This window comes from Notamacropus eugenii, chromosome 1, assembly GCF_028372415.1.
Source record: "Notamacropus eugenii isolate mMacEug1 chromosome 1, mMacEug1.pri_v2, whole genome shotgun sequence".
NCBI classification, from domain to species: domain Eukaryota; kingdom Metazoa; phylum Chordata; class Mammalia; order Diprotodontia; family Macropodidae; genus Notamacropus; species Notamacropus eugenii.
The window spans coordinates 727625505-727642720 of record NC_092872.1 but is presented as its reverse complement, the minus strand read 5'-3'; the positions used below and the strand labels follow the sequence as shown (position 1 = coordinate 727642720).

The 17216-nt window shown below is 41.8% G+C and overlaps 1 protein-coding gene across 1 annotated transcript in view; it reads left to right on the top strand.

Annotated features, from left to right (window-relative positions):
- The first annotated feature begins 480 nt into the window (after positions 1 to 480).
- Positions 481 to 17216, top strand: part of KCMF1 (potassium channel modulatory factor 1) — a 116719-nt gene continuing 99983 nt past the window's right edge. The window contains exon 1 of the mRNA XM_072637639.1: positions 481 to 608. Within this exon, the coding sequence (XP_072493740.1) occupies positions 593 to 608 (16 nt within the window). The 5' untranslated portion in view covers positions 481 to 592. The remainder of the gene's footprint in view (positions 609 to 17216) is intronic.

Here is a 17216-nt window from a genome sequence, read left to right as displayed (position 1 = left end):
GAGGGGAGGGGGAGGAGGGAGGGGGAGGAGCGGGAGCCGGAGCCGGAGCCGCCACCGCCACTGCCGCCGAGCGCCGCCGGGCCCGCCGCCCAGCGCACAGGGACCGTGTCACGGTGACGGGCGCCGGCTGAGCGAGCGAGCGGCGCGGAGCTGCGGCGTCGGCCCCGCCTCCTGGAGGAGCCGCGCAGCCGAGCGCGGCCCGGCCCGGCCCGGCCCCGATCCCTCCTCCTCCTCTCCTCCTCCTCCTCCCTCTCTCCTTCCTCCTCCTCCTCCTCCTCCTCCTCCTCCTCCTCCTCCTCCTCCTCCTCCTCCTCCTCCTCCTCCTCCTCGCCGCCGCGGCGGAGCCAGCGCTGCCCCCGCCGCCGCCGCCGTCGCCGCCGCCGAGCCCACTCCGCCCCCGCGGCCGGCCGGGACCCCGGAGCCGCCGGAGCCCGAGCCGCCGGAGCCGGAGGCAGGGCGCCCGCCTGCCCGCCGCCGCCGGCCGCTCCTTGGCCGGGCCGCTCGGTCGGTGCGGGCAGCGCCGGGGCCCCCGCGGGGACTCTGCGTGCAGCCGGAGCCCGGGAGGGGCCGCGCCGCCACCGTCTGAACTAGGATGTCCCGACATGAAGGTGAGAGGCCGGGCCGCGCCCGCCCGCCCGCCAGCCGGCCGGCGCTCTGAAGGGGGGAGGACGGGCGGGCCCGGCCCGAGGCTTTGCACTGTCATGGGGTGGCGGGGGGAGGCCGCGGCGGGGCCCGTTAGCGGAGGGGTCCGGGCCCGGCGGCCGATACCGGCCGGACGCGGAGGCCTGGGCCTGGCGGGCGCGGCCTAGCGCCGTGCAGAGCCCGCGGGCCCCGGCGGGACGGGACCAGACGGACCGGAGCCTGAGCCGCCTCCGTTGCCCCCGGGGGCCAAGCCCCGACACCGCGCTGGTCGCTGGGGAGACGCCGCCGGCTTCGTCTCGCCTCCGGGAGGGCCCGGGAAACCCCGAAGCGGCCCTCCTGACTTAGGCCGCGCCGCGTCCCGGGGCTCGGGTAACTAGCTCCCCCGGGGGACTCGGAGCCCGGCGCGGCCCTGGGCCGCTCGAGCTGCCGAGGGGGAAGCCGGCCGGCCTCCAGGTACGGCCCAGCCGAATTCGGGGCCATATGGTCGGGACGGGCTAGCAGGGAGGCCGGGCTGTCTTTGTTCGTCCACTTTGTGGCATCCCGGGGGGCCGGGGGGGCCGGGGCCCGCGTTGGGCTCTGCCCCTGGCCCGTACCCCCGGGCCCAGGCTGGCAGGCTGGTGGCGCCGGGGCCTCTGCCCGCCGGGGACCCCCCCCCCCCCCGAATTAAGGAGGGAGTAGACTGGAGGTTTCTGACCGGGCTAGGGAGGGGTCTCTTTCCCTTTGAAACTCGGATCGATTATTGCTGGGTCAGTTTGAATTTTATTTCTAGTAAGTTTCAAAAAATAACATGGGCCCAGTGCCAGTTGTTAGGTGGGCCAGGGAGCACTTTGGACCCAAGAGTCATGCTCTTCGAAAGTTTAAATTTAAAAAAGAGGGAGAGAAGATGAGGACGAACACAATCCTTTTTTTCACCCTCAGTCGATACTTACTGAGTACCTGCTGAGCATTGTGCTGGGTGCTGAGAGGATAGGATAGGAAGAGGGCCTTGGCCCCCGCCATGGTTGTGATTTCTGCTGAAGTGAACTCCCTTGACTTAAGCAGATTCAACCTTCTCTGCAACTTGTTTTATGGAGGTGTCTAGAGCCCTGAGAGGTTAAGGGATTTCCCAGAGTGACACAGCCAGAAGCAGAACTCCAGGCGGAGACCTACTGGTTTGAAGGCCAGCACCCTGTCCACTGCACCACGCTGCCTCTCAAGGGGCTGGTAACAATATTTAAGAGGTTCCTGCCATTGCAACATAGTAACATTTAGAAGTTACACTTATTTCATCAACTTCATGAAATTTTGCCTCTCAGGTCTTAGTAATTTAAAGATGGGCTATAATAAGTATTGGATTTATAATCAAATTTTAGTTGTCACCTTAAGCTTCATTTCAGACTGCAAATTTTAGCTGTATCCTAGCTATGTCAAAGAGAGCAACCATATGACATTCTCCTCACACAGCAGGCCTGTAAGTTAAAATCACGTAATCATAGCCTTGAAAGGGACCTTGAGAGGTCAAATAGTCCATTCCCCTTGCTTGGGGCAGAACTATTTTTAAAGATATTTCAAGAGAAGATTGATCTCAAATCCCCCAGTAACCTTTTCTTACCACTAAAGAGTTAGACTTAGACATTTTGTCTTATGCCTAAACTAAATACTTTGAGATCGGCAACTTAAACCTGTTTTCCAACACTTAGTCTTTTCCTGAAGAATGAGTTATAAAAATGTGTAGTAACTTTTGATTTACTTTAATAACCTGGTGTCTTAAAAGACTAAAGCTGATTATTCTGGCAGCATATGTTTCAAAATTAGCTAATACCACATACTCTTAAGAAAGATGCCATCCCTATTAATTTTGTCCATTGGTACATTATAAAAGAAAAATACCTTCCTGCTTCTTGGGATCATATTCATGTCCCAAAGTCTGAGTGTTAAGCCTATAGCTACAAAATATTTTTAAACTTGACACTCATTAAAAATCATCATTCAGTTTATGGATTTATGTTTTGTGAAATATTCAGCCTGAGCTAGTATTCTCATAAGAATTTTAGTCCATTAGTAAATTTAAGTATGATGCTCTCACTCTAATGCAGCTGCTTAAAGTTACCTCCTCCCACAATTCTTTAGACCAAATCCATTTTCTTTCATTGTTTCTCACTGCTGTAATTTTTCAAACTATTAATCAAATCCATTGCTGTTATCTGAATACTTTCTGACTCTCCTGTTCCTATAAAGTTGTGAAGCTCAGAACTGGATATAAAGATCTCAACGTTGCCAATTGTAATGAGTCTGTTAGGCTTTATTTTTCACTTATGTACATCTCTCTGCTTCCTTTTTGGCTTGGGTCACTGTATGCATTTACTGACATCCTTCTGACCATTTGTCCTAATGCCCATTCTATAAACATTTTGCTGAATGTGAGACTTCACAGTGAAACCATTTACCTTTGGTAAATAAGGAAGCTTGGAGTACTAAGACAGACCTCTCTACCTGTCAAGTCTGTCTACATACCATACCTCTTAAAAGCAGTATGTTCTCTTTCATGAAACAACAAAGGGGAGAGTTCACTGTAGCAGGAATGACTTTGAATGGCTAGTGAGAATGAAACTGCATGGCCCTGTGAAGGAAGGTGAGCTTGGCGGAGGCAGGTGATACTCCTGGTTAGGATGTTATTGCCCAGTCTCCTGCTATGGTGTCATTGACTGGGGAGCATAGAAAGTAGAAGCTCTTGGATGCTGCTGAAGGGTGAACCATTTCCTTTGAGAGAGAAGAGGCTGAGTCTTGAGGCTGACTCTCTAGGGCAGTAGTTGCTAATTCAGTTCACGGATGCTTTGTACGAGTTGGGACAGGAGGTAGACAGACAGCCTGTTCCTTTTCCTTCAAGGAGCCTCTTGAAGAGCAGTTTGTCTTTCCATCCTCCTAGTATGTAAGATGAAAGGGCTAGACTATGTGGCTGACCTCTGAGTCCCTTACAGCCCCAAATCTGTGAGCCTGAGGAATCCTGGACCTGAGCAGAACTGTCATTACAGAGACATGTGACTTCCACGATCTGCAGAGCTTGGGAGAAGAGTGAGGAAACATGTTTTCTAGTGATGCTCTTGTCTCTTTTTATGACTTAGGCACGAGTAGTGGCGGAAAACATTTTCTTTGAAGCTGACATGAGACTTTGCCTGTAATCTGTATATGTAGTATCATCAGTCCTTGGACTGTTGATTTGGAGTTGGAAGGGGCTGTCCAGGCATCTTGTCCTAGTCCCTGACAAGAAACTGAGGTCCAGAAAGTGAAGTAACTTGCAAAGTCATCTCTGTCCCAAGTAAGAGAAAGCCAGTTCCCCCACTCACTGCACTGCCCTGCCTCCCAAGCTGGTCACTTTCTTTATTCTTTTTGTATTTATCACTATTAAACTCTCAGTTGAATACATTTGAAAGAGATAAGAAGAAGGACATTTTTCACATTTCACATGAATCTCATTTCATTGTAGATTGGTAAGTGAATGAATTATTTTAAAATCATTTAAATATTTTTTACTAGACCAAATGAAATTATCGTGTATCATACTTGGATTAGTCAGCATCATCTTCATCATAACTTGACATTTAGTGGTAATAGATTGTTCAAAAGTATCTGATTTGAAGCACTTTTAGGATATAAAAATAAACAGGTCATTTATTACACCATTGATTCCCAGTGTTTTTTAAATTGTGATGTTCTCTTTGGTTACTTTTTTCATTTCATAGATTAGACCTGGCATCTAGTCGACTAAGTTCATTAGGCATAGACAGGTTAAATGCCTTGCCCAGGGTCACTTAGCCTTTAAGTATGAGGTAGAATTTGAACTCAGCCCTTCTTGATTCCAAAACTAGCACTACTACATTCTCTTCCCTCCCCCTTCCATGGGGGAGACAATATATGCTCTCCTCCCTCTCTTTCCTTTTCTCCTTCACTCATGTGTACACTCCACCCATAAACATACACTCACACAAATTAGGGATAGAAACTAGACCTATAATTTCATTGTTACAAGAACTCTCAGGTAAGAAAATGCCTCTACCAGGTTGCCTCTTTATAGTCTTACAAGAGTTTAAATGATTTGGCCCAGAGTCACAGAGTCTGTGTGTGTGTGCGTGTGTGTGTGTGTGTGTGTGTGTGTGTGTGGTCGACTTGAACCCAGAATTTCTTGGCCTCAGGGCAGTCCAATATGTCACACGACTTCAAATTTATGTTACAATTAAAATAAATTTTGTTTTGAAAACTTAGGTATTGCAAGATCAAGCTTAGAAATCAGTTTCTTCTGATGATTCCTGTTTTCCTTTTAGCATTGTAAATTGGCGCTCCCACAAAAGTTTTTCCAGCTATGTATAACAAGTTTTTAAATGTATACTTAACATTTTAGAAAAATTAACTTTGTATTAAAGCATTGTTTCCCCCTTCAACTGAGTCCTCAACTTAAAAAAAAAAAAAAGGCTGTACCAAACTCTTATCTAAGCTCAGTTACTGATGATGTATTCATACTTAGGATACTGACATTTATCAAATTAAGGCTCAGATTTAAGTTGACACTTGAAATGTCTTAAATATGATTGCAAGGGGGGAACATCAGGTTCTAATTTCATACTACTTCAGGTTTAGTCTGAGGACTAGAAGCCTCCTGTGGAAGCGGTGACTCTGTGTGTGTCACCCTGAGTGTGACTGGCAGAGCTTTGACTCCTGACTTCCCAAGCCTTTCTTAGCAACTGAGCTCAAAGCTCTCAAACAAGTCAGGGCTCAACTTTGAGGGGAAAAACAATTGTTCTATGTCTTTAGAGGCAAAGTCAGGACATGCTAAGAACTTTGTTCGGGTATAGCCACTAGTTTCACAATATAGAAGCTCAGCAGTGTAGCTTTTGCTTTGGAAGGGTCTTTGAGAAGCTTTGTATCAGCACCATCACTGTTTTTAAGCTAGGTAAATGATTCCTTAATCTCTTAGTTAAAGTGTTATTAAATTGGTAGCACAGATTTGCCAAATTTGAGGGGCTAAATTTCCACAACTATTTTGAATGGATGTTTAAGTAGTCTGGACATTGAATCTCTTCTGATTCATGTAGCAATAAATGTCCTATTTATACTGGAAATATCAGTGTTACAGAAAAGACAGTCACATGTACTTCAGTTCTTATAGACATTAGTTCTCATGCTGTTTACAAAAGGCAGGTTGTGGAGTGTTAGACCCTAAATAAAATTACTCACTCTTTAAGAAGTGAGTTGTGCCATGATTTTATTTCTTAAATTTGCAACTATATATTCCCTTTAGTCATCAGATTTACTTATAATATGAAATGGGAAAGCAGAGTAGTCTTTGTGAAGGATTACAATCATGAATACTTGTCACAATTGTTTTTATAATTTTAGGGACACTTAGAGATAATGTAGAGATTATCAGGTCTAGCAGCTGACCATAACCCAGAATTCCTCTGTAGAATGAGGGTTTACCAAAAAGCAGTTTCCCAAGAGAATGTATGCAAATGGGAAGGGAGTGAATATGCCCAGAGTATTCTGAGAAAGGTGTTCAGATTCTAGTGTTAGAGATGAGGTAGGAGAAATGGAGAAATAGGGAGGGCAGGTGCCCCCCCAGGTGAATTAATTGTAGATGCAAGTCGTTAGAAATTGGAGGTGCATAGGTTTGATGAAGTGTTGTGGGGATGAGTTTCTTATGAGCAGCTGTCTTGGATCGGGTTCTTGAGTGGAAATGTTTTTTTGGGGGGGGGGAGGTGGAATTATCTGAGATAAAAGCACTTCCAACATCCCTTTAGACAGGAATCCTTAGTCTTTTTTGTGTCCCTTTGGCAGACTAGTGAAGCCTGTGGACCCCTTCAGAAAATATTTTTAAATACATAAAATGAAATACATAGAATTGCAAAGAAAACCAATTATAACAATACTGTTATCAAAATATTAAAATAAACAAACCTTCAGAGAGCCCAAGTAAAGGAACGCCCCCTCCCCCAGAAGTTGTTGAGGTATTCCTGAGAGGATGCTTGGTATTGAGGAAACTGGCCCACTCACCTTTGCTCCCTTTTGCATTCTGGCCATCAGTGAGTTATTTAACTTTTCATATTTATCAAATGAAGATGGTTGAGTAAGATACCTAAATCCCTTCTAGCTAAAATGCAGCAAGACTGAAGTAATGTTTCAATGTTTCCATGTCTTTGAATGCCCAAGGTCCAGCAATGTTCTGCACATATGCTAGGTGCTCCTACTTCTTTGTTTGAGGGGAGCTATTAAGGGAGTGGTCCAGAACTGTGATTTAATTAGTTTGGGAACTTATGATGCAAATTATTCCTTCTATTCTTAAAGTTGCCCTCTTGACTGGCCAGCGACCACATAGCTACTATATGTTAAAGGCAAGTACTTAAATCCAGGTTTTACTGACTTCAGGGCTACTACTCTGCTATAGTGGGTTACTGACAATTTTGATTTCATTTTAGCAATTACATGCATACTATTTGCAAAAGTACTACCATAGAAACTTAGGGGACTGTAAAGAGGTGGCATATTGGAATCAGAATTTGAGTTCAGATCTGAACTCATCATTTCACCTGTGTGGGCCTCAGTTTCCACATCTGTATTATACTAGAGTTTTCAGTCTATAAACTTCTCTGATCTTAGATCTTACGGGTCTCTGCCCCTGTGACACTTAAGATTGCATTTGGAGGATGTGCCACGTGTACACATAAAATAAGGAGAGTGGTATTTGCCTTAGGTATTGTGCCAGTGAGCAGTATATGAGGAAGCCAGAGCTGTGGGTACAGGCTTTTATGTGAGATTAGCTGATTTTACTGTTCCCCAGGTGCAAACTAGACCCCTAACCCCAGCCAGCTTATCAAATGCATGCCATTTGTCTTAAGGTAAATTAGGAGAGAAGATGTGAGTGGACTGGCCCTGATTGATCACTTGTACTGGAAAAAACAATGTCTCCTGATGATTGGAGGTCAGTGGTACCGTTTTCTGACAGAACAAAAGCTCAAGTGACAACATTCAACAAAATATTTATTGTTCCATCTACTCAATGCTAGAAAGAATATGTAGTAAATATGTAGTAAACAGTCCCTGCTCATTTCAGGCTTCTCTGGGCTTGGGCCCTAATCTACCTTTCCAACCTGAAGGGGACACTAAGGAATCTGCATTTTATTTGTGGATGATGGGGACTCTCTTAAAGATATTTGAGTAGCAGTTGCTCATTGAAGCTGTGATTTAAGATTACTCAGACATGCCTAGTTTGTAGGATACACTGGGAAGGAGACACCCAGGACCCTACTGCTGCTGTACCAGGCAGAGGTAGTAAGGGTGGAGACTAGGGTGGGGGAAATGAAAATGGAGAAGAGGGAAGGAATGCTTTGGAGAGCTTTCCTGGGTGTACTAGACATTATTTTGGTGCCTGGCTAGGAGAGAGAGAGGAGTCCAAGGTTTTCACATTACAATTTGCCTGAATTGTGGGCTTTTTTTCCATTTGTATCTGCTCAGAGTAGGTGAACTCTTGTATAACATGATATAGTAAGAGAACTTTAATTAGAAGGCAGTCAAATGCTGAGCTAATGAGAGAGCTTTTAGGGCAGTCTTTGACAGGTGTTTTCCACTAAAATTTCTTGTTTGGATCTATTTTTATCTTACTATAATTCTAAGCTAGAGATCAGCAACCTTTCCTAAGTGACATGTTCAAAGCTTCATTTCTTCTCTGTTTTAAAGTTTTGTGTGCTAGTAATAACTTTTAAAAATCCGTTTTGAATTAAGAAGCTTCGTATCTGTCTACCTGGAAGGGCAGGTGAGTTGAAGTGTCATTTAGATATATTCATATTTAATGTTTACCAGAGACAACAGTGAAACCTTGTCTTTTGTGATCCAGGTGGGCCAGCAGGCCTGGGAAGTGAGGTTTGTGAGGAGAGCTTTTAGAAAAACTGAATTCAGGAGGAGAGGAGAAGCAAGAACATTTTATGTGAGCTAAATGTGGAGAAGGTACTGGAAAAAAAAAAAACCTCTTCTTTTAGAATGGAACAGAATGTGACCTTCTCTCTTTGGGGCTCTACTTTCCCATTGACCTATACCTTTCTTTCTTCAGTACTTTTACTACCATAAGATCCTAGGTCTAGAGCTGGAAAGCACTTCAGAGACCATCTGTTTCAGGCCCCTGGTTTTACAGAGGAAGAAGCTGAGTAGTGACGTGGCCAGGGTCACCCACATCGAGTCAGGAAGCTGCCAGTTAGAACTTGGGCCGTTTGCCCCCTGAGCTGCTGCTTGTTATACTGTACCATGCTTTCCTTACTTGCTAAATTGGACCAGCATTCATTCATTCAGCAAATACTCAAGTGTCACAGAAAGTTGTTTCTGATATTTGTCAGATATTTTCACCTCATGCTCCAAGACTATGATACTCAGTGTTTTTGAAATTACATTTGCTGCTTCAAAAAGTTTATTTGCAACCTTTCCCTTAACCTTTCAAGCTGTTCCTTTACCTTACATTTAAGAGTTTGTTAGAAAGTTTGTATTTTTGATAGGAAAATAAATCATCCTGATGAATATCTGGTCACTGGATTCACATGGCTCTGGAGGAGAAGTGAGGCTGGTGACCTGTAAAGCCCTCCCTCACTTAAAACAAAGTCAAGTGCAAGTCATGTCATCATTTCTCTGAGGGCATGGTCTTTTTCGGCAATGGACGAACACATTTAAGACATTTAAATAATAAATAGGGGTTTTAAGCTTTTGGGGGATCATGGACCCCTTTATCAGTTTGGTGAAGCCTCTGAACTCCTGAGATTGTTTTTAAATTCATAAAATACATAGGCTTACAAAGGAAATCAACTATATTGAAATATACTTATGAAATATATATCTATATATTTTTAAAGCAAGATTTCAAACCTCAGACTTTAATCAGTTACCCTAACATTTAGGACACGTAAGTCAATTTCATGTGTGTGTATACAAACATACATACATACTTATAAGCTTTATATATAATGTAAAAAGTGCTTATTATCATTAGTGTTTCCCATTTACTCTGCTTAGCATTCTGCTTAATTATACATTTCTTGCCTTAAATAATATCTTAGGCTATTGTTTCTGTTATCTGAAATCTCAGAGTACTTATGCATACAGAATTATGGAATTTTTTAATGCTGAGTTGGACCTTAGAGATGATCTCATCTATTGTTACAGAAGAGGAAACTGAGGTCTTGAGAGGGGAAATAACTTGCCCTAGATCACCTACCTCCTTAAAAACAAGGCAAGACTGGATCCCAGATATTGACTCTTTTTCTGCTACCTGTGGTAGAACATCTTTGGTCTTATTTATGTACTTTTATTGATGCTTAGGGGAAAAAAAGAGCAATTTTAGTGTTCATTTTGTTGTTGTTTAGTTGTTTTTCAGTTGTTGACTCTTTATGACCCCTTTGGGGTTTTCTTGGCAGAGATACTGGAGTGGTTTGCCATTTCCTTTTCATGAATGAGAAAACTGGGGCAAACAGGGGTAAGTGACCTACCCAGGATCACATAGCTAGTAAGTGTCTGAGGCTGGATTTGAACTCAGGAAGATGAATCTTTCTGACTCCAGGCCTAGCACTCTATCTCCACTGCTCCACCTGGCTTCCTCTTCTGTGGTTAGCTAGCTATATCTACTGTTAATATGGAGAAGTTCATATAAAAGTTCTGCCATGTTCTGCTAACACTCTCTTATAATGCATGGATCAGTCCAAGTATTTGTATAAAAATTCACTTACGTGCTTACCCTCTTGCCACTTTTAAACTAGGTGTGAGTACTAGAGATGCAAGTTAAACAGCATTGATAGAGAGGCAGGATTGTTGCAACCATACTTTCCCTGGAAGATTGACAAGATACAGCCTTGGAAAGCTACGGATGACTGTAGAAGGAAACCATAACCTGATTTGCTATTTTAGTAAGGCAGTAAATTTTTAATCTCCCCTGCCCCAATCATTTTAACATTTATTAAGTCTTATTAACAGCAATATACAGCTAATTCCTTCTGAGATACATGTGACATATGAAATAAGTTTTATATATATATATATATATATATATATATATATGTAGAGATGGGAAAAAATTTCATTTATTATCAGAGAAAATGGTAATCAGAACCATTTCACTAGTGACGAACACCCAACTCCTGGTCTAACTTTTTATTGGGTTATGCTGAAATTGAATTAGAGATCAGTGTACCCTTCAGTTACTTTGTTTCTTTATGCAGGCAGCTCCACCTTTCTGAGTTTCTCCGTTTGCTCCTGTGGAGAATGAGTTGGGTGCTTTTAATTAAAAAACAGTTCAGTTTCACAAACAGTGAATTGAATCGCATCTCTTAATATTCTTCTAGCTCTATGATCCTTTCTGTTCCTGTGTGGAAATATTTGTAAAATCATTTGTCTGCCCTGCCAAGTGTTAATCATATTTACGTAGCTCTGGCTTCAATTTTAATCTCAATTTGTTGATTTGCTGTTCACCTAGACCAGTCATCCTGTATGCCTTTTAAAAGGGAAAAATAAAATGTCATGAAAGCATATGTTAGAATTTTTGGCAAATTTTCATATTTAACCAGAAATATAGAAAGAAATGAAATGTGCTTCTATTAAGCTGGAAGCTGCCAGAGACAAGGAGGCCTCAGAAATCTGCATTTAAAACCGATGGGGATATCTGAGTCACCTGTTCAGACAGTTGACTGTTGTCTTTGGGAATGAAGGTACACAAAACAAAATCATCAGGTATAGGTCAATTTTAGGTCACCTAAATTTTATTTTATTTGAACAAATTTATTCTGGTAAACAGATGTCCTTGGCTTTTCTAGCAAGTCGTGTCCTCTTCATTGTACTGTTGTTTGAGGGCGATAGGAGGTGGCGTGGTGAGAGTGTGCTGGCTTGGAGTCTTTGTATCCTTTTTTTGCTACTTATGTATCCTAATCTGAGTGTAGCGATTGATCTGCACTTCCAGGGTTGTATAAAGATCTGGCTGCTCACTTTTGTTCCTCTTTGTATCTATCTGCTTGATTAAAGTTGGTATTGTGCCTTGTACATGGGTTTAACTGGCTGGTCACCACTACCTTTCTTATCGTGTCTTCTTATTGAGTTTTTCCTCTTGAGGATTTAGGATCGAACTTTTACACTATTTTCCCCAAAGGTATTTGGGCAGCTTATTTTTACTTTAATAAAACAGAATCTAAACATGCAAACAGCCATCCATCTGCATGTGTTTCCTACTTCCTCATAAAGATGTAGGAGCTAGCAGCCTGTGCGACAGAAAGATTTTTGAGGGGAGTTTGGGTTTGTTTTCCCTAAGTGTTCCATCCTTAGAGAAGTAGGACTTGTAGAGAATATCTCTGTCTTATTTCAGTCAGTATAATCAGCCCTTCTCCCTTCTGATCACATCACATTTAGCCTTATTGTCTCATTCCTGCCGGCTTCTCCTGCTTTTCTCTCCTTCCTTCTCTCCTGGATCTTTCCCATCTTCTTCCAAACTCAGGTGTCTAGAACGTTCAGAAAGCTTTCCCATGATCCTCCTAGCCCATCTCTTGCTCCTCTCCTCAGCTCTGAAGCTTTTTGAAAAAGCTTCGGGAACAACACCATTGTCTCTACCTAAAACCTTCTCTGCTCGATACTAAAGCTGTTCTTTCAGAAGTCACTGCTGACTTGTTCATCAGATCTTGCCAGGTTTTGTCTGTCTTCTCCTTGACCTCATTACTGTTGCTGAGCCCTGCTACTACTCTTGCCCTTCCTTGGCTTTAGAAACTCAGCTCTCTCTTCTCCAGCTCCAGATGTTCCTTTATTTCTTTTTCTCCTTTCCCCCTTCCCAAGGCCAAATGCTTGAAAATAGCAATCAAGTTTACCCTAAGTCTTCTCTTCAAGATCATCATTTTGTCTTTTCCTTTATCTGATTCCCTTCTCTCTTTACACTTCCTGCCTAATAAGAGCTGATACTTATAGTGTTTTAAGGTTTGCAAAATATACATACATCTTCTCATTTTAGCCCATAATTACCTTGTGAGGTATTAAAGATGTTATTATCATCCCCATTTTAGAGATGAGGACAGTGAGGGAACAGAGAAAGTGAATTATCCATGGACGCACAGCTAATCTGTGTCATAGATGGGGTTTGAACCAAAATGTTTCTCATTCCAAGCTCAGCCCTCTCTACTATGCCATGTTGCTTTCATGTTCTTGTGGCCTGGTCATTCCCATCACTTTAATGACCACCCCTAAGCCAATGATCCTGCAATCTGTCCTCACTGTTGACCTCTTCTGCTTTTCAGATCCTTCTGGGACATTTTTATCAGAAAAACTCTGCCTTGGTTATAGCTGATCATTGCTCTGAGAATGGGGGAGACGGGGGGCAGTTTAGAGAACTGACAGCAGTGAGCCAGCCGTGTCCTACTGTCTGGCAGTCAAGAAAGCCAGTGCCATGTTAGGCTGCATTTAGTGGCACAATGCCCAGGAATAGGGAGGTGTAGGTGCCCCTGTACTCTGCCTTGCTCAGATCACATAGAGAGTGCCATGTTCAGTTTATAGCCCCAGCATTTAGAAAAGACATTGATAAGCTGTAGAATTTCTAGAGAAGGCAGCCAGGTTGGGGAAAGACCATCTCAGGATCAAGATGACTGACTGGAAATGTTTATCTTGGAGAAGGCAAGAGCCCTGATAGCTTTCTTAAAGCCTGGAACAAAGATGAGGCTTGTTCTGCTTGACCTCTGAGGACAGAAGTAGGAACCGTGGGTGTGAGTTTCAGAGAGGCAAGTTGAGCTTTTTGTAAAGAGAAATGTCCACATGATGCACTGCCTCAGGAATGAGCGGGTTTTCTCTCTTTGAGGCTCTTCTGCAGATCCAGGTTGAACTAAATAGTCTCTGAAGTCCCTTCTAATTTTGAGCCACTGAAATGGTTCTCTTGGCAGGCATTCCCTTCCCTCTCCCCCCACTCTTCCCAGTTTTTGTTTTGCAGTTACAGACCATGAGAGTCAGAGTAGGCAGTGAACTAAGAGGGTTGTCACCCCTAGGTATTTGTCCTGTCTTTGACTGAATAGCTTTATGACAGCAGACAAGTTACTAAACCAGAGTCCTGTGCCCCTTCACCCCAAAACCACCTGTTTTAGGATATTTGCATCCCTGTGTTAGTGGAGAGAGTCTCCATACTAGAAGTTCCCTATGCAGATGAAATCATAGGTGTAGAGAGCTAATAGCCTATCGTTTATGCAAAGTTTGCAGCATAAGTTACAAATATCTCATTTTCACCTCAGAACAGCCCTGGGAGGTAGGTGCTCTTATTATCCCTGGGAGTACTGAGATGGTGTGATTTTTTCAGAGCTGATCCAGTCATGCAGGAAGAAGAGTTACAGGATGGAATTATAAAGGCAGTTTTGGAGGCAAGATTTGAACACTGTATATATTGGACCACTTAGATGCGTCTTCCTCCCAAATATACTCACTATATAATATGTGCATTATAGTTGTGTTTGGTCCATGAAGGCAAGGAATCTTTTCTAAATCTCTGTTTTCAGTACTGAGATAATAGCTGTCATAAGTATGTATGTATACATACATATAGATATATACATACACACACACATACACAGGTAGATTTTGCAGAGTGCTTTACCTATATTATCTCATTTGATCCTCATCAATAATCCCATGAAATAGGTGCTGTTATCTTTATTTTACATATGAGGAAACTGAGGCTTAAAATCATCATATAGTCAGGGTCATGGAGCTATATCAGGGGCAGAATTTGAACTCAGGCCTTCCTCTTTCCAGGGCCAGTGCTCCAAGCCTCCAAGCTGCCACTCTGTACACAGCAGACCCTTAATTAAATTGTTTATGAATGAGTGAATGACTATGAATGGTGAAGCACATGGGATAGTTCATCATCTCTGGTCATATTAGAATTTTGGTTCCTTGAAATAAATAAATTGAAGATGAGGATATTTTAAATGTGGTTTAATTTAAAGATCACGGTGTCACTAGTACTTATCTTACAGTGATAAACATGCCTCCTCACTGTAGGAAGTCAGATTGGCTGCTGATGTGGCATACTCTGGGACTGAAAGTGGTTTTAGAAAGCCTTGGGAAACATTGTAGATCAGCTTAAGCCGAACTGTCAACAACATCAGTTCCTTACTGGGGACTCTTTTCTTTTACCCATTGGCCTTGTTATGCTCTGTAACCAGTTTGAATTAGATTTACAATGAATTCTTTGAGACATTTGAACCTTTTGGAAGGGTGGTGCTTTAGAAATACAAAGTATAGTATTTTGCTGCACTTCTGCAAACACATGTTGCTTTGAATTATCAATTTGTACTTCACCTTCCTTGCCTCCAAAACAAACAAAATTCTAGTGGGGGACTTCAGACACAGTCATGGTTCTTCCATTTGATTGTATGACTTTAAGCAAATTACTTAACCTTTTGGGGTCCGTTTCCTAAAATTAGCTGGTGGACTAAATTCAACAGCAATTCTATTAAAAAAAAAATTGAATTGTATTGAATTGTATCTCTTACAGTCCCTTCTAGCTCTGTGATCTCTTCTATGTGCATAAGTATTTTGTAGGACTTCTTTTCCTGTTAAACGGAAAAATGTTAATCAGATTTAGAAGTCTAACCTTTTTTGATATACTAAATACTCTTTGACTTTTCAAATCATAATTCTTAAAATGAAGTTCTCAAAATTAAGGCCGAGGAGAGCTTCCTAGAGGCCTGATCTCATCTATTTTCTCTGGTAAACTGTGTCTATCCAATTTTCCTTATTACATATTTATTATAAAAGATAAGACTCAGTGATAGCAGATGAAAAGAAATAAAAAAGACAAATCAATAAAGATACCTTTTAGATAATAAAATTTGAAAATCACCGAAGACTGTACAAATTATATGCACTCAATATTAAAGGCATATAAATGTATGAGTACTTCTTAGTTCATATATATATATTTATGTATATATATATATATATGTGTATATATATATATATATATATATATATATATATATATATATATATATATATATATATATATATATATATATATATATATACATGTTGTGTTTTCTCCCCAATAGATTCTGCTGAGTGTAGACTGACCAAGTGATACACTGCTTTCTTATTACTCCTTGTTAGAAATGTCATGTACTTTTGAGATGATTGGGCTTACAGATGCATTCCTTGGCCGAGGGACAGTTTTTTTTGATGTGACACTAACCTCAATCCATGGAGCCTTGACTTCACTAGCCAAATGCTTTGAGCTCAGGCAGAGAGAGATAGAGACAGAGATAGTGACAGAGACAGCATATAATAAGTTTTCATTGAAGTATTTTTGGCCCACTACCTCCCCCTCCCACCTCGTCCTACTCCCAGAGAGCCATCCCATATAACAGTATTTTTTAAAGACAAAAAAAGGAAGCTAAAAATTAATATAACTGATCAATATATCCAAAAAGTCTGAAATATGTTCAGTGTATCCCACTTTTGGACCCCCCCCCCACCTCTGCAGAGGGATAAAGTAGGTTATCTTCTCATATTTCTTTGGAGCATGCTTGTTCTTTGTAATTTTGTAACATTTTCTTTTAAATTTTTTTGTGGTTCTTTCTGTTTACATTGTTGTAGTCCTGTATGTTTTCTTGGCTCTGCTTCCTGACCTCTGTGTCAGTTCACATACCTCTTTCCATGCTTCGTTCATCTCCTCCGTCATTTCTCACAGCACAATAGTACTCCATTACATTCATGTGCCACCGTTGGTTTAGCCATTCTCCAGTTGATGGGCATCTACTTTGTTTCTGATTTTTTTGAATCAAAAAAGTACTCCTGTAAATATTTGGTGACTATGAGAACTTCCTTAGTGTAGAAGCCTAATAGTGGAATCTCTGGGTCAAAGTGTATGTGCATTTTGGTCACTTTTTTGCATAGTCCCAAATTGCTTTCTGAAATGGTTGTACTTATTCACAACCTCATTAACAGTACATCAACATGACTGTCTTCCACAAGCCCTCCAACCTTGACCGTTCTCATCATTTTTCATCATTGCCAGTTTGCAGACTATGAGAGGCTGCTTAGATTTGTATTTCTCTTATTATTTGTGATTAGAGTATTTTTTCATATGGTTGCTAATAATTTGTGATTCTTCTTTTGAGAATTGTCAGTTCCTATCCTTTGATCATTTATCTATTGCTTAGGCACAGTAGTTTTATTTTGGCACATTTTTTATAGCAGGTTATACAATTTGCTCTTCATCTAGGATGGTCTTTTGTATTCTTTTCTTTTTACTCTGTAAATTTTGCCTTCCCTCAGCACATGTGATTTAAAAAAAAAAAAAACTTTGGGATTTTAGGTAAATGTCATCTGTCCCTGGTTTCCATGACTGTCACAGGGAGAGTTAGTTGTATAATTAACTCTTGATTATCTACAGCAAATTTTTTAATGAATGTATGTTCTCTTTATCATGTAGCAAGTTTCTGGACTCTGTCCCTCAACTGTAGACTTGATCTGGGAATCAAAGCTACTTTTAATGTTTAGGTTGAGGCAAGGATCCCCCAAGTGTCAGTCTAGGTCAACATCGTTTATTACAGTGTTGG